A 20,489-nucleotide genomic window follows, 5' to 3' on the forward strand; every position below is an offset into this window, starting at 1 on the left:
ACTTCTCTAAAGCTTCAGTTTGATTTTGTGGCACTCACAGAATGAGTGACACCAGTTTGGGTTATTCTGGTCTGTTAAGGCCTGTTAGTATAGGAATTTAGGCCCAAACACTGATCTCCTATAATTTTTTTTTTTTACAATGGCCCCCAAATTCTGAATTCCATGCTATCCTTTGAGCTTCTAGGTGACTTGTTGGTAAGGGAGAAAGTTGAGATCTCCAGAGAGAATTTGCTCACCTCTCCCAAGTCATACTGTCCTCCCCTAGTGGGCCCTTTCCCCTCGTGGGCACTTCTACTTCCACAGATGGGAAGTTTGGGCACTTGGTATCCAATTTTTGTTTCCTAAGCTTTAAAGTAAAGAAAAATCCAGCAGTGCATGTCCTTTTATACATATGTGCAGATTTTCCTTTGTGTGCTCCTAGGGGTGTGTTTCCTCCCCTCACTCCTTCTGCCACTTCATCCTGAGATGTTTTTCACTCCCAAGCCCTACCTTAACAGTTTCTAGAAACTTTTCCTTCCACCTAACCCTAGTTAACCTGGACTCTGGGGCAGGGTAAGCACCTATACTGCACCCTTCCCCCATTCCTATTGGAGAGCAAAATGACCCTGCTGCACACAAGCCTCTTTTTCATCTGACTCTCCACTTACTCTCCTTCTAGCTCTCCAGCTCCTACACCACCACCACCACCACCACCATCACAGCACCTCCCAATGGGTGCCTGAAGAATGGAGGAGAAAATTTGGAGAAGGACCTTCTCTACTTGGCAGAAGAAATCCGCCCTGAATTAAAAGATGACATACACGACCCCAGCTATCAGGATGCAGACGGCCCCAGGCCCAAAACTGAGTTTGTCTGGAGAAACATCATCCTCATGGGTCTGCTGCACCTGGGAGCCCTGTATGGGGTCACACTGGTTCCCACTTCCAAGTTCTACACTTGGCTCTGGGGTAAGCAGCTTTCCTTGTCCTGAGCCAGTCCTCTAGGTTTCTCATTGCATCTTGATAACGTGGGTTCCTCCACAGAGTGGGCCCCTCTCTGTCCAGGTTTTGCCAGTTATGTGTCTTTGGTTGCTTGAGATACTGAATGGGCGGGGGAAAGAGCCTAGGGAGTTTGAGAGGCAGGAATGTCAGTTCTGGGGGTCTCTTAATGTGGTATTGGGGAAAAAGCCCTAAGACCATGTGCAGAAGTTGGAGGAGTAGACAAATGGCCTTTAGAGAGGCAGGTGTCCCAGAGAGTTTCTGTTTGCGTCATTTGTGTGGCGGCTTGTCAAAGCTTACTTGCCACTAGATAACCCAGAGGAAAGATGGTAGAAAAAGGAAGAGGTAATTCAGAAAAATACTTTGACCTGACCCCTTGGCTAGTCCAGATTCCTTTGTCACACAGGAAGAATAACAAGGCTCCTGTCTGACCTAAGTTGCTCAGATGTGTTGCTGTGTTGCTCTTGGAAGGTCTCCAGGGCATAGCAAATGCCAGACAATAAAAGGCTCTTAGAATGAAATAAAGTTGCATAAATTCTGTTTAACTTCTTGACATGCCAGCTCCTTCCCTCTCTCCAGATGCCATGAAGTGCCAAAGATCCAGTATCTTCTAACTCCAGTACTGCCCCCTACCCGTCTTCCAGGGGCTGCTGTAGTGAGAAAGAGAGGGTTTCCAGTTTCTGTCTGATCCACCCTTATTTCAGGGACCCATCAGGACTCCTGATGGCCTGCCCCCCTGGATCTATGCCTTTGCAGGTAGATTCACCTCTGTCCCTGAAGCTGAGCTGGGAAGGGGGAACAGGGAGCACTAGAGATCGAGGTGCCAAATTGCGGCTCTATGAGGAGTAGGGAGCCAGTATGCCCTCTCCAGAAGACAATCAGAGATTTCCTGGAACAACCTCAGGTGTGGGGGACTTTCTGGCAGATCTTTTGGAGGGCAGTGGGTCAGAAGGACTGGTCAGTCAGGAGGTAGCTGGACCCTCTATACCTCTTAGGTCACATAGGTGGTAAGATGTGCTCCCTTGAGCACTGACTTGACAAATCTTCCTGATGTCACAGGAAAATGCAACTGAGAAGATCTCTTTTCTCAGGCAAAAGACCAGAGACCAACTGGGGACAAACTCATATTTTTAGGACAGGAAGTTATGTTCCCTGCCCCAGAGGCACTTGGTGGGAGCAGGCCAGGCAGGAGGTCACACCATCTGCATACCAGGAAGGGTTGCTATGTGTGTGAGGGGAGGTGACTTCAGTTTTCCTACCAGTGTGACCCCATACTTAATCTCTGACACTTAACCTCTACAGAATCTATTTCCTTATTTGCTTAGCCATCAGCTGCGAACAATAACAGTTCTTCCATTGACAGAACAAATCTAACTGACTGAGTCTCTTATTTGACAGACAAATAGGTGTGGATTGAACAGGCATAAAAGTGCCTGCGTTTTTGTCCCAGTACCCCTGTTAAGATGGGAGGCATGTGCTTTGGGATTCAATTCCCAGAGCCATCTACACCATTGAAACAGAAGCTCTGTTTTGTCCAGAGTCCTTTCTTTCCTCCTGGTGACTACAGGGCTCTGGTTCCACTGTGGTTTGTCCAAACAGAGGTGGAGTTAGACACTGAATCAGGGAAGAAGATCTCAATCACTACATGGCCAGAGGCCACATATCACTTGGGACCTCAGTCCGGCTCAGAGAGAATGTAACTAGAACTTTCCTTGAGATAGACCCTGGCTCTGTGGCTCTTCTGGGAATCCTGAAGGAGGAACAGGATAGTGTTCAGGAGGTAGGAAAGAGAGAGGAGGATGCCTGCTGTTTAGGAAACTATCTCCAGTTGCAGGACACAGGGCAATTGGTTACAGCATGTGGTATCTCCCACTGCAATTAAGTAATTAGCCTCTGAGGATCCACTGTTTCTAGCTGGCCCAGGAATGAAATATTGTTAACAGTTTCTCCCAAGGCCTCAGCCTCTGTCTCCTAGTGCTGCCTACAGAGGAAGACTCAGGCTTAGGAGGTCCCACATATATTATCCTACCCATGACCTCAAGGCCCACACTCAGCAGATCTTCCTAATTAGAGATACATGTGACACCTCCTGAGCCTGTAGGCCTTGAAGACAGTGGGCCAGGACAACATTGGGGTGCTCCATTGTCAGAAACTGGATGGTAGAGGTAGAACAATCACTAGAACAATCACTGCTTATTGTCAGAATACTTTGCTAACCCTGGCTTCAGTTTTCCTACCAGTGTGACCCTCGATACTTAATCTCTGACACTTAACCTCTACAGCATCTATTTCCTCAACTGCAAGATGTGGTATTAATAGCACCTACCTTTTTCAATATGAGAATATTAACATCCATGGTAAAGCTTGAGTCTCTGTGCAAATATGACTGTGTGCAGGGCTGACTAGAGTTGCACTAGCTACTGCAATACTAAAATACTTTTGTAGCAGCTGGTTGATAAATATCCACTGCTCTGCATATCCTAGGTGGATCCTGTACCATACAGCTTCTTCAATTGGTCAGTGCCCAGATTACTTTAGAGAAGGTCAACTGAATGTCCATGGAGATAGGACCTTGAATACAGTCCCTTCAGGTTGCCAATGATGGTGACACAGTAGTGAGAGTCTTATTCCCTTTCCCTCTCTGCAACCTTATTTCCTGGAGCCACTTATCCCATCTCCATCCCTGGGTGGAGAGCATAGGGGTGATGTTATTTATTTATTTATTTGGTACCAGGGATTGAAATCAGAGGCACTTGACCACTGAGCCACATTGCCAGATCTATTTTGTATTTTATTTAGAGAGAGGGTCTCACTGAGTTGCTGAATGCCTCGCTTTTTGCTGAGGCTTGCTTTAAACTTGCAATCCTCCTGCCTCAGCCTCCCAAGCTGCTGGGATTACAGGCAGTGGTGATGGTATTTTTGAAAGTGATAAAATACAAGGCCTCAGAGACCAAGGCATCCTAGGGTTCAGGGGTGGAAGATCCTCACTCAAAGTCGAGGAGAGTGTACTTGATATAATTCCTCTGATGGGAATCACACTGGACTCTCATTGTCTTGTTTTGGCAGCATATTTCTGCTATTGGACCAGTATAGAGGGCATGAGTGCAGGATCTCATCGCCTGTGGAGCCACAGAACTTACAAAGCGAGGCTGCCCCTCAGGCTCTTCCTGATCATTGCCAACACCATGGCATTCCAGGTAAGAGGGGGTCACTAACTTTTGTGTCCTTACCCTGTCAATGACCCAGGGAAAAATGGAGGGGACAGCAGCTCCACCAGGACATTTGTTGCCATTTCCAGTTTCCTGTGGTCACCTGAAGGACAGGTTTGGTGCTTACGTCCATTGAGCATGGGATACTTGAGAGTCAACGGGAAGGGAAATAGGAGGCAAAGAGGAAGGGTTCTCAAGAAATGGGGTTATTTTTCATTCCAAGTCACTGGGATGACAGTCTAGCTGTTGTGATCCTCCAGCAAGAGGCCATAGCCCACACTCTAGGTCCTAACCCTGGTTTGCTGCATAGTTATTGAACAATAAACTCATGCTTTAAGGAGACTATTTGGAGATCCCACCACAATAGGATAGAAGGAAATGTGCCACAGACTCATGAAATATGTTTCTTTAGACAAAAGCAAACACTTCATAGCACCCACTTTGTGCCAGGCACCACACTGGGCACTTGACATAGATTACCTCATTAAATCCTTATACCATCTTAGGACCTAGGGCCTATTATTCCCCCCTGTTTAAGAGATGAGGAAACTGAGCTACTGAGAGGGTAGATCGACCAACCTTGGGGTTCTGTCTTGGGCTGCCATGCTGGCTAATTCAACTATGAGGTTTGTTGAGGCACGAGTTCATAACAGAGAAGGAATGGAGAAAATCAGGGAAGGGGACTCTCATTAAGTTATAGCAATGGGTTCAAGAAGGCTTATGGTGTGGGCTTACCTTACAGCAAGAGGAAAACAGAAACCAAATTTGTCCCCTGTGTCTTGACAATATCTGAGGTGTTTACCACATATGAGTAATCAACTTGGCCCTAGGAACTTACACCTCGAGGTTGCTGATGTTATTATGTTTGTGAGGCAAAGGCAAGAATGAGAAATTGCTTCTTTCTTTTTTCGGAGGGTGTGTGTGTGGGGGGGCAGGGTACCAGGGATTGAACCTGGAGGCACTCATCCACTGAGCCACATCCGTGGTCCTTTTTATTTTTGTATTTTGAGTCAGGGTCTTGCTGAGTTGCTTAGGGTCTTGATAAGTTGCTGAGGCTGGCTGTGAACTTACAATCCTCCTGCCTCAGCCTCCCAAGTTGCTGGGATTAAGGGTGGGCCCAGTGTGAGAAATTGGTAGTCTCTTGAAGGGATGGAAACAGTACCAGACCATCCCAGATGTCCTCTGCAAATGTGCTCATGGTCACAAGTTTCATGCTGCCCTTATATTGGGTTGTTAGCTGTCACTTGTGAAAGCATGAGCATCCCTCTACCCCTAGTTTTATCCACAGACCAGTGTCAGGAGTGGAAAATGAATTACAGTTTTCTTGGAACCATCCCAAGGTAGAGGTAATACTCTTTTGAGAATCCTTGGTGGAAATGCGCTGATTAAGTCTGCTTAGTTGGTGGTGACACCCTGTTCCAAGGGGGTTCTGTGCCTCACAGAATTTATTGGTTCAATAGCCTTGAGTTCAAATGCCAGCTGCCCAGAGGTAGAAGAGATATGGGCGCAAGTTGATAAGCTTTTAATTGTGCTAATCCTGTTCACAACCTCATTTTTGTTTATCTTGAAGAAACTTTCTCACAATAAATCCTTCTGATGTTTAAACCTATAAAATAAACACATGGAGCCTGTTCCTGGCCAGTCTTTCCCCACGAGGAATTTGTTTGGTCTGCCGAGTCCCACTTTTCTCTATATTTGTGTTTGTCTTATTTCTAATCCTCTCACCGCCTACATTCAGAGAACTGATCAGACCTCATGCTGGTTTGCAACAGCCCAGGCCCCCAGACCCCAAGACTCTGTTTATACTCTCTGTGCCCAGGGATTAGGCACCTTAAAAGAACCTTGTTCTACATAACTAGCTTAAAGAATTAAAATGTTCTTCCTTAGTGAAATTATCTGAGCATTGTGATTTACCTACATTCTTCTCACCATATAACCTCCAGGGAGCAGCAGTGCTGTTCCTGTGGTCTGGGACTATAAGTCACTTTTCTGCACAAGCTTCAGAGTACGTATGCAGAAGAGGACAGGCCCCTCCATGCCTCCTTTGGAGCCAGACTTTGGGGACTGTGTGAGGCTGGGATGAGAGCCTTGGGCCCTTGCAGACATCCAGGCATTGGACTTCTCCCAGGAGGGCATTTCTCCTCAGGCCTGTGTTCCTCTTCTCTGTCCCTCCAGAATGATGTTTATGAATGGGCCCGAGATCACCGCGTGCACCACAAGTTCTCAGATACAGATGCCGACCCTCACAACTCCCAACGTGGCTTCTTCTTCTCTCACGTGGGTTGGCTGCTGGTGCGCAAACACCCAGCTGTCAAAGAGAAGGGGGCGACCCTGGACCTGTCTGATCTAAAAGCTGAGAAGCTGGTGATGTTCCAGAGGAGGTGAGTTAAGGGAAAATGGAGCTAGGGATGTGACTCTGGACACCTGAAGCTTAGGGAACCCATTTTTTCTATTAGGTCTTAGAAAATAATGGTCAAGAATTTACTGTAAGTTCAAACTCATTTAAAACTCCAGTATTTAACATTCCACAGGCCCCCAGTCTGTAGCTTACTGATCTGTTCCTTCCTCTCCAAGCTATCTTTATGAAACCCATTAAATTAACAAACTGACCTGGGATAATCATGGATACAAAAAATAAATGTAGCTGAGAACTTACCTTTAAGAACTTTCTACTCTACTGGGGTTATGGGGGTAATCCAAGTATCCAAATAACCATGATATAAGGCAGAGTATTGTGTGTACCTGAGAGGCAGAAAGAGGGGGGAGATTATTGAGGAGGGAACTGCTGGGAAGGTATAATGAACAGAGAACAATCACAATCCACCTATAGATAGAGAATTTCATATATATGGGAGCAAGGACAGTGGAACATAATGAGCCAAAGCCTCAAAGAAGTTCCAGGAAGGATGTCCTTTTGCTTGGAATATAGGGTGGGACAGAAAAAGGAGCACAGTGACAGTTTCTGCAGATTCCTTTATGCAAATTTAAGATTTTATGCACTTGGAAACAGGAAACTACTATTGGTTTCCTCTGCAGTAACAGGGCACAGAGGTGTGCTTCAGAGTGGCTGCTCTTGGGTAGGTAATCACTGAGCCAGAGGGATGAGAGGCAGGGACACAGGTTGGATAGTAGGGCACACCCTGCTGGAAAGGCAGTGGCAAGAATGGAAAGGAGTTGGAGGCAGGGAATGCCGATGACATAGGAAATCAAAGATATGTCTACTCAAGGGAAGGAGTCGGACAGTCAGCTCCCTTCAATTATCAATGGCCTGGTCTATATGGGAGCGAAAAGTGGGACAGGGCCTCTGCAGGGACAGAGACTTGCAGGTGATCAAGGACACTCGCTGTGCCTCCTGACAGAAAAGCAGAGCAAACAATTAGGGGAGGTAGTAGGAAAGGGAGGTGTTATAGGAAACACGTTCTGTTCCAAAAGAGCGTGATTGGAGAAACAACACAACCCTAAGGCAGACGGACAACAGCCCAGGCAGCAGAACTTGGCTGGTAACTTTGTGATTGACCCTCACTTGTTGACCAACTCTTCTTTATGGTCTTATCAAATAAGCAGTTTGAGCGGGAGCCAAGTGTTCCAATCCTTGCTGCACTGGTTCCTAGTGTTATCTTAGAAAGTCATTTAATGCCTCATCTAAAAAGTGATACTATATACTCAAAAGATTTCCCACCCATTCCCCCAGGCTGCTTTTTGCCCAACTGTACTCATTGTGTAGGAGGAAAGTCATTCCACAGCTTAGCCCAGTGAGAGTGGACAATCCAGATTAAGTGTGTGAGTCCTCGATCCACTGACTAAATGTGTGATGTTTCAATGTAGGTACTACAAGATTGCTGTCCTGGTGGTGTGCTTCATCGTGCCCACTCTAGTACCCTGGTTTTGTTGGAGTGAAACTTTTGTACACAGCTTGTATGTTGCCACATTCCTGAGACATGCTGTAGTGCTCAATGCCACCTGGCTGGTGAACAGTGCTGCCCATCTCTATGGATACCGCCCCTATGACAAGAACATTGAACCACGTGAGAGTCTCCTGGCTTCACTGGGAACTATGGGTAAGACAACAGTACACAACCATATCTAGGGATCAGCTGATGACAGTATTCAGCTTGGAGCCAGAAACACCAGTTACATTTGTTCTTATGACCTTTTTTGTGTCTTAGTTCTTCCACTGAAAAATTAGGAGTCACTTTTGGGAAACGCATAGGAGAGTCAGGCAAACAAGGTTTTTGTAAAAGGATGCTTAAAAATAATAGTGCCTTTTATTCCAGGTCCCCCAAGCCATCTCCAAATCCTACGTATACTGAGTCCTTTTCAAACTTTCCTTTCTCCTGTCACCTCTGACCTGGCTGTAGGCATACTTGGGGCAGAAGAAGCATAAATAGAACATCAGGGTCAGTGGACAGGTCAGGAGGCCATGTGTTTTATATTTAATCATGTTGTATAAAATGTGGAAAAAGTAATTATTACAATTTAAAAAAGGATAATGCTCTGAAAGCATTTTTTTTATCCCTTTACTATAGTCTCATGAATCCCCCCACCTCCTTTCAGGCATCTTCTACCATTGTGCATATTTTTACCTTGACCTATGCTGTGCAATTTTGACATTTTCCATAGAAACGGAATAATCCAGTTTATTTATCTTCACTTGTTTATTGTTCATATCATTACTACTGGCATGTGTCCTGTATTGTAAACAGAGCTAGGGTGAACTTCCCTGACTCCAGTCTCCTTATGACTACCAGTTCAAAGTGGCTGCCAGCCTTACCATTATCACTGGTGTCATCCACTTCTGTATACCTGCCCTTCCCTCCCTCTCTCCACCCTTTGCTCTCCTCCAGCTCAGGTTCCTGCCATTCTAATCTTTTCCCTTTTTGAAAGACCTCCCCTCACAGTCAAAAGTGCACTCTCTCTCTCTCTGAAAAAGCTGACCTTCCCCATGAGCCTTCCTGGAGCTGTCTCTGGCTACCCCAGTTACCAGCTGTGACCTTCTTCTTCACTTTTCTCTTGTGTCTAGGTATGCATCTTATTTTATCTTAAATGGGATGCTGATAGGTCAAGTGAGTGCTTATTCAGAGCCTGAGAAACCAGTCATGGAAGTGAGTGGTTCTTTTTCAGCACCTGTAAGGCCTTTTTGTTACCACACACCATTCTCTTAGTTCCTATTCCAGACAACCCAGTGTACAGAGGGACATGCATTTTTAGAAGCCCTGATTAGGGTCATTTCTTTTGCTTATTGTTCTCCACGTGTTTATTGTTCATATCATTACTACTCTAACTGGGGACATTTTTATCCTCAAGAGTCCAACAAATTCTTTTATTAGCTTTTATCCCAACTTGATAAGGCTCAGTTTTGCTAATGTTGGAAGCTGTTCAGAAAAAGAGAGTCCTGCCAAGGGTTGGCAAAATATCCGTGGAGTTTCCAAACATTTGTCCTCCAGAGAATACTCCTCCATTGAGAGTACCTGTAGTTTCCTCTCAAAGTGAAAAGCTAATCTCAAAGAGTTCTCAATCTCAAAGGTTAGAGGGAAGCACTCAGAATTTTCAGACTGGTTCTGTTTTATCAGTGCGTCCCCAATCCCGGGGTCAAAGTTCAGAGAATTAGAAGTCAGAGTAGCCCACTATGAACCAGCAGTGACTGAGAAATCTCTAGCCTGTGGCTAGGCCTCCTTACCTCTAACTTTTCCAGTCAGTCTGTTGGAACCTCTCACCCTTACAGGAGGCATCAGGACAGTAAAGAAAAGGTGTGTTTCCTTACTCACCTTTGTAACAGAACCATCTTCTCTATCATCCTCCTACCCCTTGAGAGAAACTTCCCTCAAAGGATCAAAGGATCCCAGACAGAAACGGTTGACCAGAGCCTCTGGACTTGTTGCTTAAGATGTCTCTGGGGGTATCTATTTGCTTCACAGTTGAACACTGAGTTCATTCATTCATTCAGTAACAGCGAGTTTCTCCAGGGGTCAAGGTACCCTGCTAGGTAGGAAGTGTGCACAGTTCAGGAAGAAAGCAATCTACTGAGCTCCCTAACTTCTCTCTTTGCTTTTGTTCCAGGTGAGGGCTTCCACAATTATCACCATGCCTTCCCCTATGACTACTCTGCCAGTGAGTACCGCTGGCACATCAACTTTACTACATTCTTCATTGACTGCATGGCCGCCCTCGGTCTAGCTTATGACCGGAAGAAAGTATCCAAGGCTGCCATCTTGGCCAGGGTTAAAAGAACTGGAGATGGAAGCTACAAGAGTGGCTAAATTGGGGGCTGACCAGGATCCTGTTCCAAAAGCCAGCTGAATAGAAGTTTAATGTTCTGTCAATTCACTACTTCTTAATGCTACCAGGATGCTAAATGATGACCTTAACCCATCCCAGAATGGTATTCTTGTAAAATGCATAACTATTGAAAGGCAACAACTCTCCTTTACTCTGTTAAGCAGATATTCTTTTCTTCCCTCTCTTTTCATCCTATTGGTTTTTTCATTGCTTTGTTCCTATCACCTTTCTCTTCTCCCTCATTGCTTCCCAGGCAAGGTGCTGGTAAGCTGTACTATGTGTCTTGCTTTCAAACCCTATCACCTTTTCTAGAGTCTAAAAGTAAAGGAATTTGCTCCAGAAAACTCTCTTTTCTTGAGCTGTCATGAGCTTAATGATAGGTGACTAAAACTAGAGATGCAACATCTGGGATGTTACTAAGTATCATTAGCACATTTGCTCCATGGATGAAAAAAGAACTTTATTTGGCACAGATCTTACAAAGCAGATAAACTATCAAGAGAAAGTTAGCATGCAGGGTATGACTCTTAAGTAAGGATAATGATGAATTGGAAAAGAGGTGCGAGGAAAGTTTCTGTGATCAGACCCATTTGCTTACCATTCAGAGACATGGAGTCGTTCTCTGTCTGACAGTGAAAAGGAATTGCCTTGGAGCTTGGCAATGCCAGAACCCAACACTGAATCTTAGTGTCTCGATGTAATTTAGCCTGAAAATACAGAAGAAGCACTTACTTAGTAGGAAAAGGGGTCTTTGCTGGAGAACAATTTTATTTTTCTTAAGATTTCTTGTTTCATAATACAAGAAATCTTCAGGTTGGCTATGTCCAGACTTGATATATAAAATCACTCATAGAGTTTTGGGCATTCCGTGAGCTGCTCCTCCAACTTCTTTCACTATTCTCTGCTCCCATATTTGTGATATTAATTGCATCTCTCAAAATAATAAGATGACTGTGTAATTTCCAAATAGTCAAATCAAAAAGGGCTTTAGAAAGTGGAGGTGTGGGGGCTGGGGATATGGCTCAAGTGGTAGCGCACTGGCCTGGCATGCGTGCGGCCTGGGTTCGATCCTCAGCACCACATACAAACAAAGACGTTGTGTCTGCCAAAAACTAAAAATAAATAAATTCTCTCTCTCTCTCTCTTTAATAAAAAGAAAGAAAGTGGAGGTGTGTCAACCAGAACATAGGTAGACATGGATACTTGGCTTGGATCTTCAAAATATTTTAGAGTATTTACTTCTGAAAGAGGATGTTGAAGAAGTTTGAAGTAGAAGGGAAATTATACAGCTTGCCTAATCCTCCCATTGCTGGACAGGTGATGGAGAAGTTGAGGGACAGCATCTGTAGACAGCTTCTGCAAAGAAACTTTCCAAAGGGCTCTGAGAACACAACCAGGAGATTCAAAAGTTGCTAAGTAAGTTATTAGATGTCATAATGAAACAAGCTCCATGCTAGGTCCATTTATTTGTCCAAATTGCTCCTTAGATTGAGTAGAAACTAAGTTTTTCTCCTCAGTGTTGTGCCCTTTAGTCATTCCTTGCTCTGTGACCATCCAGCCTATAGCATAGGATTGCCTAGGGAAGAGGATTAAATCTCTTATCTGCTGTGATTCTGGATTCCTGGCTCTACCTACTGTCCCTTTTCTATCGTTTTTCTTCTTTCCCTGGATGGGCAATTGCCTGTGGGTATTCAGGGCATTGAGGAATTGCTGCCCAGGAAACTCCCTCTCTTGCAGTCACAATGCTCTTTGGTTCTGCAGCGCTGTGTCTCTTTAACAAGTAGAGCTAATGCCACTTTTTTTGTGGCCTCCAGATCCTCTTCACCTCCCTGTGTGCCCCTGCCATACTGATAACCCCATACAAGTCTGAAAAACTCTTCTAGAAGACTGGTTGGCTCAGAGAGGCTCTGTCTCATGAGTCACAGCTGATCTCAATGCTCACTTTTTTGCCAGTGAGCCAGCCACTGAGCAGGAGTTTGTTGTTAGTCCCCTTGATATGGTGAGAACATAGAGTGCCCCCTGAGTGTTCAACAGAGTGGCTTGGGCTGATCAGCACTTTACAGCTGATAGTACAATGCTTTGGGGAGGAGGAGGAGGAAACCTAGTCCACCAGGGAACACAAGAAATAAGGGTAAGTTCCTAAGTGCCTCACATTTAAAGGAGGCCCCTACCTGGAGCCAGGGTCTGCTGGAAAGCTGGGGCTAAGACATGCCAGGAACTTTGCTGAAAATAATGTGTTTAGTAAACTGACAACCCCTGCCACATAGCCTAAGGCAGATAATAGGGTAGAAGAAATCTGGAAAAACATGGAACATCAGTGTTTGTTGACTCTGGACCTCACCTGCCCTGTGCTTCTGTCATCAATGCAGAAGCCTGGCTCCTCTCTTTTACATTTGGAGTGTGCAATATGAAATGCTGTATCTATTGTTGAGGCCCAGTAGGTCCTTCCTTCCTGTATCAGTTGTAGAGAGGTTGCAAGCACCAGCCTGCACTAAGGCAGCTTTGTCTGTAAGCTCTTGATTTAGTTGGAACCTCTTGGAATATCACAATAAATTGGATCTACTGACCTATGTGTCTATCCCTGGGAATGTCCCTTATGTAGATTTAAAATTCTATAAGTCTTCAGATATCTTCTTTATAATATGTGAATAATAAACTCGTCGTTCTCTTCTAGTACTGTTCCATGTATCTGATCATGTCATGTCCTTACACAAGTGGGGACCATGTGAATGTGGTGTGTAGGCAGGGGCGTGTTGGCTCAGTAAAAACTCTATTTTCAAGATTCTAAAGATCAATTCAAGTGACACATTAATGAGAAACTCTGATCTGATCAAAAGTGAATTTCAAACAGTCCTTGCCTTGTGTACTGCTGACTACTTTTTTGGGTACCTAATGTCTCCTCTCATATGTGTTGCATGTGAGCCTCCACTCACTCTCTCTGTGAAGTTCCTTTACATGTGAGAGCCTACAGATCTGCCCAGGATAAAGCAGAATTATCAGCACATTGATTTCACTGTAGGTTTCATTCTGGATATTTGCCTTAGGACTGTTTTCCTTAAATGCCTATATTTGATGGAAGATAGAAATAATTTAAGTGTATTTGATTTATTAATTTTTGATATTAGAAGATGTTCATATCTTTTAAAGTAGAAGTTTTTTCCTTCTTGGCTGGCTAGTATCCCTATTACAATTGTATTTGGATGGCAAATGTAAAAAAATAAAGAAAGGAAAGAGACTAATATTACTCTAGTGGTGAAAATCTCAGTTTTTCTTTAATCAAGGTGGGGTAATATTCTGGCCAATGTCAAGAGCAATTCTGAGACATGACTAATATTTTTTATAAAGCATTTTGGGATCCTCAACAGAGAAATACGTCCTCTGTGTTTGTATAAAAGCAGTGTCTTCCATAAACTTGACATGTTCATATATCCCAGATAATATCATTAGTTTACGTGGTTCTCTTGAGAGAAGAAGTGAATGAATTCTATCACTTGTGGGCAACTAGAAGGATAAAATTTGATAACATATAACCATTGCTATGAACATATATACAGGATATCTTTTTCTCTTTTGGTGGGATTTTTTTCTTTCTTATGTGAAGTAGTAGTCATTTGTAACCTAATAATGACTTTGGAATAATATTCTTTAATATCAACTCTGAAGCTAGTTGTAATGATCTGACATGATGTTTGTTGCTAATAAAAGTGAAGTGAATCTGATTGCACTGTGTCTGGGAGCTTTTTGCCTGTGATTGTCTCTTAAGACCTTTATTTATGGCCCAATAACCTATCCATGTCCAGCATCTTTTGAAATAAAAGATATGTAGAAGTGACCAGGTTGTTAAATAACCCAGTAACCTTCCCTGCCCTTCCTACGTGTAACTTTATTTAAACACTAGGCATCAGGAATGGAGGTATCCGCTCCTATTAAATCAAACTTTCACTAACAGTTGGCACCTTAGCCTGGGGAAATACCAGATATTCACGTGTCACATGGTCACATGGACCCAAAACAGAGATGCTAGGAGGGGCCTAGAGCAGCAGCAGAAGCTCTGCCTGGGAAAGCAATACTTTACACAGCTTTGCAGACCTTAACTTCAGTTGATGGTGATATTTCTGTCATCAATTAATATCTGGTTTTCTACTGTGACCCCTTTCCCTCTTTATTTTGTTCAAATGATCTGGTCAGCATATTCTTTTTCAGTTGTTCTACAATTGCACTCTTCTTACTAATTCTCTCCCTCCCTTCTACAGGATCTGGTGTCCAATATAAACATCACTGGGCTTTTTTTTTTTTTTAAATTTCCTTCTAATTCTACATCTGCTTGTCCTCCCTTGGATTAAACATATCTTAATCATTTTTCCAAAAAAAATATTTTGATGTCTGTTATCTCATCCTGAGACTGTTTTTTTTTTTTTTTTATTCCTGTCTGTAAATGTTTCAAGAAGGAAGAAGAGCCAGGCATAGGTAATGTGTGTCTGGAGTCCCAGTTACTTAGGTGTTTATGGCAGGAGGATGACTTGAACCCAGGAGTTTGAGATCAACTTGGGAAACAGTGAGATGTCCTCTCTAGCACAACAGCCAGTGGCTCAAGAGGCTGAAGCAGGAGAATTGCAAGTTCAAAGCCAGCCTCAACAACTTAGAGTCCCTGAGCCACTTAGTGACACCCTGTTTCAAAATAAAAAATAAAAAGAGTTGGGGATAAATCTCAGTGGTAGAATGCATACCTTGCATGGGTTAGGCCCTGGAGTCAATCTCCAGAACCAAAGCATAAATATATTAACTACTTAGTTAATTAATTAAATATAAGTAAAATTAACAAAAGTACATGAGAATGATAAATTGAAAATTATAAAAAGCTACTGAAAAATTAACGGAGACCTAAACATATGGAAAGGAAACATATGTCCATTATGTTCACAAATTAGAAAACTCAGTATTAAGATGGTAATACTCCTTGAATTGATTTATAGATTCAAAACAATCCACATCAAATTTCATCTCTTTATATATAGGAAATTGGCAGGGTGATCCTAATATTCATAAGAAATTAAAGAGATCTAGAATACGTATAGAATAAAATGGTTTTGCAAAAGAAGCATAAAGTTGGAAGATTCACACTTCTTGCTTTCAAAAGACAATGAAGGGTCCATGATAAAAGTGGTATTGGCAGAAAGACAGATACGTAAGTCAGCGACATGTAACAGATGGTGTAGAAATACACTCCATACGTACAAGATAAATTAATGTTTTATGTTCCTCCTCTTCCTTTCTTCCTTCCTTCCCCCACCCTCCAGCCCTGCTAGGAAGTAGTGAACAGGGGCTAGAGGTAGGGAGAAGAGTCAGGTGTGGGACTTTGGGCAGCACTGAATGTCAGATCACTCAATTTATAAAAGGGCATCTAGACAATTTTATGAGAATTTTTTTTTTCAAAAAATATTACTGGGTAAAAAATTGCTTCCAAGCTACAAGTTCTCTATTCACTTCACTGATTGTTTCTTTGGCTGAGAAGAAGCTTTTAGTTTGAATCCATCCCATTTATAAACTCTTGATTTTAATTCTTGTGCTCTAGGAATCTTATAAGGAAGTAGGGGCCTAATCCAATATGATGGAGATTTGGGCCTACTTTTTCTTCTATTAGACACAGGGTGTCTGGTTTAATTCCTAGGTCCTTGATCCACTTTGATTTGAGTTTTGTGCATGATGAAAGATAGGGGTTTAATTTCAGTTTGTTGAGTGTGGATTTCCAGTTTTCCCAGCACCATTTGTTGAAGAGGCTATCTTTTCTCCAATGTGTGTTTTTGGCGCCTTTGTCTAATATAAGATAATTGTAATTATTTGGATCAGCCTCTGTGTTCTCTATCTGTACCATTGGCCTACCAGTCTATTTTGGGGCCAATATTGTTTTGTTACTATTGCTCTGTAGTATAGTTTAAGGTCTGGTATAGCGATACCACCTGCTTCACTCTTCTTGCTAAGGATTGCTTTAGCTATTCTGAGTCTCTTATTTTTCCAGATGAATTTCATGATTTCTTTTTCTATTTCTATGAGAAATGTCATTGTGATTTTGATGGGAATTGCATTAAATCTGTATAATGCTTTTGGTAGTATGGTCATTTTGACAATATTAATTCTGCCTATCCAACAACAAAGGAGATCTTTCCGTCTTCTTTAATTTTTTTCTTTAGCATTCTGTCCTTTTCATTTTAGAGGTTTTTCACCTCTTTTGTTAGGTTGATTCCCAAGTATTTTATTTATTTATTTATTTATTTTTAGGCTATTGTAAATGGGGTAGTTTTCCTCATTTCCCTTTCAGAGGATTTGTCATTGGTACACAGAAATGCCTTTGATTTATGGGTATCGATTTTGTATCCTGCTACTTTGCTGAATTCATTTACTAGTTCTAGAAGTTTTCTGGTGGAATGTTTTTGGGTCTTCTGGGTATAGAATCATATTGACAGCAAATGGTGCTAATTTGAGTTCTTTTCCTTTCTGTATCTCCTTAATTTCTTGCATCTGTCTAATTGCTCTGGCCAGTGTTTCAAGAACTATGTTAAATAGAAGTGGTAAAGAAGGCATCTCTGTCATGTTCCACTTTTTAGAGGGAATGCTTTTAACTTTTTTCATTTAAAATGATGTTGGCCTGGGGCTTAGCATAGATAGCTTTTACAATGTTGAGATATGTTCCTGTTATCCCTAATTTTTCTAGTATTTTGAACATGAAGTGGTGCTGTATTTTGTCGAATGCTTTTTCTGCATCTATTGAGATGATCATATGGTTCTTATCTTTAGGTCTATTGATGTGATGAATTACATTTATTGATTTCTGTATGTTGAACCAACCTTGCATCCCTGGGATGAATCCCACTTGATCATGGTGCACTATCTTTTTGATATGTTTTTGTAGTCAATTTGCCAGAATTTTATTGCGAATTTTTGCATCTATGTTTACTAGAGATATTGGTCTGAAGTTTTCTTTCTTTGATATGTCTTTGCCTGGTTTTGGGATCAGGGTGTTATTGGCCTCATAGAATGAGTTTGGAAGTGCTCCCTCTTTTTCTGTTTCCTGAAATAAATTGAAGAGTATTGGTATTAGTTCTTCTTTCAAGGTTTTGTAGAACTTGGCTGTGTATCCATCTGGTCCTGGGCTTTTCTTGGTTGGTGGGCTTCTGATGGCATCTTATATTTCATCATTTGAAATCAATCTGTTTAAATTGTGTATATCATCTTGATTCAGTTTCAGCAAATCATGTGACTCTAGAAATTTGTCAATGCCTTTGATATTTTCTATTTTATTGGAGTACAAATTTTCAAAATAATTTCTAATTATTGTCTGTATTTCTGTAGTGTCTGTTGTGATATTTCCTTTTTCATCACATGTTAGTAATTTGAGTTTTCTTAAAGCTAAACACCAATAAATAAATAAATAGCCCAATCAATAAATGGGCCAAGGAACTGAATAGACACTTTTCAGAAGAGGATATACAATCAATCAAAAAATATATGGGAAAATGTTCATCATCTCTAGCAATTAGAGAAATGCAAATCAAAACTACTCTAAGATATCATCTCACTCCAGTCAGAATGGCAGCTATTATGAAGACAAACAACAATAAGTGTTGGTGAGGACGTGGAGAAAAAGGTACACTCATACATTGCTGGTGGGACTGCAAATTGGTGTGGCCAATATGGAAAGCAGTGTGGAGATTCCTTAGAAATGTGGGACTGGAACCACTATTTGACCCAGTATCCCTCTCCTCGGACTATACCCAAAGGACTTAAAATCAGCATACTACATTGGGACACAGCCGCATCAATGTTTATAGCAGCACAATTCACAATAGCTAAACTGTGGAGCCAAACTAGATGCCCTTCAGTGGATGAAGGAATAAAAAAAAATGTGGTATATATACACAATGGAATTTTACTCAGCAATAAAAGAGAATAAAATCATGGCATTTGCAGGTAAATGGATGGCATTAAAGAAGATAATGCTAAATGAAGTTAGCCAATCCCCAAAAAACAAATGCCAAATGTTTTCTCTGATATAAGGATGCTGACTCATAGTGGGGTAGGGAGGGGGAGCATAGGAGGAATAGATGAATTATAAATAGGGAAGGGGGGTGGGAGGGGAAGGGAGGAGGCAGGGGATTAGCAAGGATGGTGGAATGTGATGGACATCATTATCCAAAGTACATGTATGAAGACACGAATTGGATGTCAACCTACTTTATATAGAAACCAAGATATGAAAAAACGTGGTACATATGTGTAATTAGAATTGTAATGCAAAAAAACCCAACAAAGTACATGTATAAAGATATGAATTGGCGTGAATACACTTTATATACAAAGATATGAAAAATTGTGCTCTTTATGCGTAATAAGAATTGTAATGCATTCCGCTGTTGTGTATTTAAAAAATAAAATCAATTAAATAAAAAAAATCATGGCATTTGCAGGTAAATGGATGGCGTTGGAGAAGATAATGCTAAGTGAAGTCAGCCAAACCTAAAAAACCAAATGCCAAATGTTTTCTCTGATACAAGAAGGATGACTCATAGTCAGGTAGGGAGGGGGAGCGTGGGAGGCATAGATGAATTCTAGATGGGGCAGAGGGGTGAGAGGGAAAGAGAGGAGGCAGGGAATTAGCAAGGATGGTGGAATGTGATGGACATCATTACCCAAAGTACATGTATGAAGACACGAATGGTGTCAACATACTTTATATACTGCCAGGGACCAAAAGGGAGTTCTCCTTCAAAGAATAGCCAGAGAGTTACAAGAAACAGCCCCCTACGAGACATCTCTCCTGGGAGACACCCTGCAGCCATCCATCTCCCTGAGACATCCTGCGGCCATCCGTCTTCCTGAAACATCCCAGGTTATCTCACCTTGTGAAGACATACAGCAACTGCCAATAAGAGAGCTCCCCCCATCCCCAGCCCATAAATACCCCTGTGTGAACAATAAAAGTTTGCAGCTTGATCAGAACTTTTGTCTTGCTGTCACCTTCCGTGTCTCTTGTCCCTTCATTCCTCCCCATCTAGGTTCGCTGCCCACGTTGATGTGTCCTGCCTGTGTGCTGCCGGTCGGGACATTTGGCGCCCAGTGTGGGGCTCGAGCCTTTGACTCAGGGGGAATGCTGTCCTCCGGGAAGACTTGGCCAAGCGGGAGTTTGAGATCGCCTCCGCAGACACGACCCAGAGATGGATCCAGGAGGAGAGCGAGGAGGACACAAGGTGAATGAACCACCATGAGACAAGCATTTTCACCACATGAGTTGTTTTTGTCAGGCCTCAAGGAGGCCCTCAAGACACGGGGGGCGCGTGTTAAGAAAAAGGACTTAAAATTATTCTTTTCATACGTAGAAGAATTGTGTCCATGGTTTCCCCTTGAAGGGACCATTGATGGTAAAAGATGGCTAAGAGTAGGAGAATGTTTAAAAGATTATTATTAATCCTTTGGCCCAGAAAAGGTGCCTGTTCCCTCCTTTTCTTACTGAAACTTAATTAATGAATTCTTAAAAGTTCACCCTTTGATAATGGTACCTTTTTTTTTTTAAAGAGAGAGTGAGAGAGGAGAGAGGAGAGAGAGAGAGAATTTTTAATATTTATTTTTTAGTTCTCGGCGGACACAACATCTTTGTTGATATGTGGTGCTGAGGATCGAACCCGGGCTGCACGCATGCCAGGCGAGCACGCTACCACTTGAGTCACATCCCCAGCCCCTGATAATGGTACCTTAAAACTTGTCAGGATTGGGGAAGAGGCTATGCAAAAGACCTCTCGTACCCCCTCGGCATGCCCTTCAGTTAGTATAGACACAGACCCTTCTCAGTCTCCCCAGGACCCTGGGAACCTTCCTGGTCCTGCTCAAAAACCCACCCTAATAAATAAGGCTCCAACGGTTACCAACCACCTTTATCCAGTTTTAAATCCTGGAGACACATTGACCCCTGGAGAGGAGGCTACCTTGGAGAAGAAAGCAGCTCGCTACCATTCAGAAGACCTGCTACCTCTCAGGA

General features: G+C 42.6%; 1 protein-coding gene across 1 annotated transcript in view; it reads left to right on the top strand.

Annotated features, from left to right (window-relative positions):
* Positions 1–10,443, top strand: part of LOC144255092 (stearoyl-CoA desaturase-like) — a 30,767-nt gene extending 20,324 nt beyond the window's left edge. Inside the window, exons 3-7 of the mRNA XM_077799112.1 lie at positions 659–947; positions 4,044–4,174; positions 6,362–6,567; positions 8,012–8,244; positions 10,244–10,443. Of these exons, the coding sequence (XP_077655238.1) occupies positions 659–947; positions 4,044–4,174; positions 6,362–6,567; positions 8,012–8,244; positions 10,244–10,443 (1,059 nt within the window). The remainder of the gene's footprint in view (positions 1–658; positions 948–4,043; positions 4,175–6,361; positions 6,568–8,011; positions 8,245–10,243) is intronic.
* Positions 10,444–20,489: the final 10,046 nt, after the last annotated feature.

This window comes from Urocitellus parryii, chromosome 5 (assembly GCF_045843805.1).
Source record: "Urocitellus parryii isolate mUroPar1 chromosome 5, mUroPar1.hap1, whole genome shotgun sequence".
NCBI lineage: Eukaryota > Metazoa > Chordata > Mammalia > Rodentia > Sciuridae > Urocitellus > Urocitellus parryii.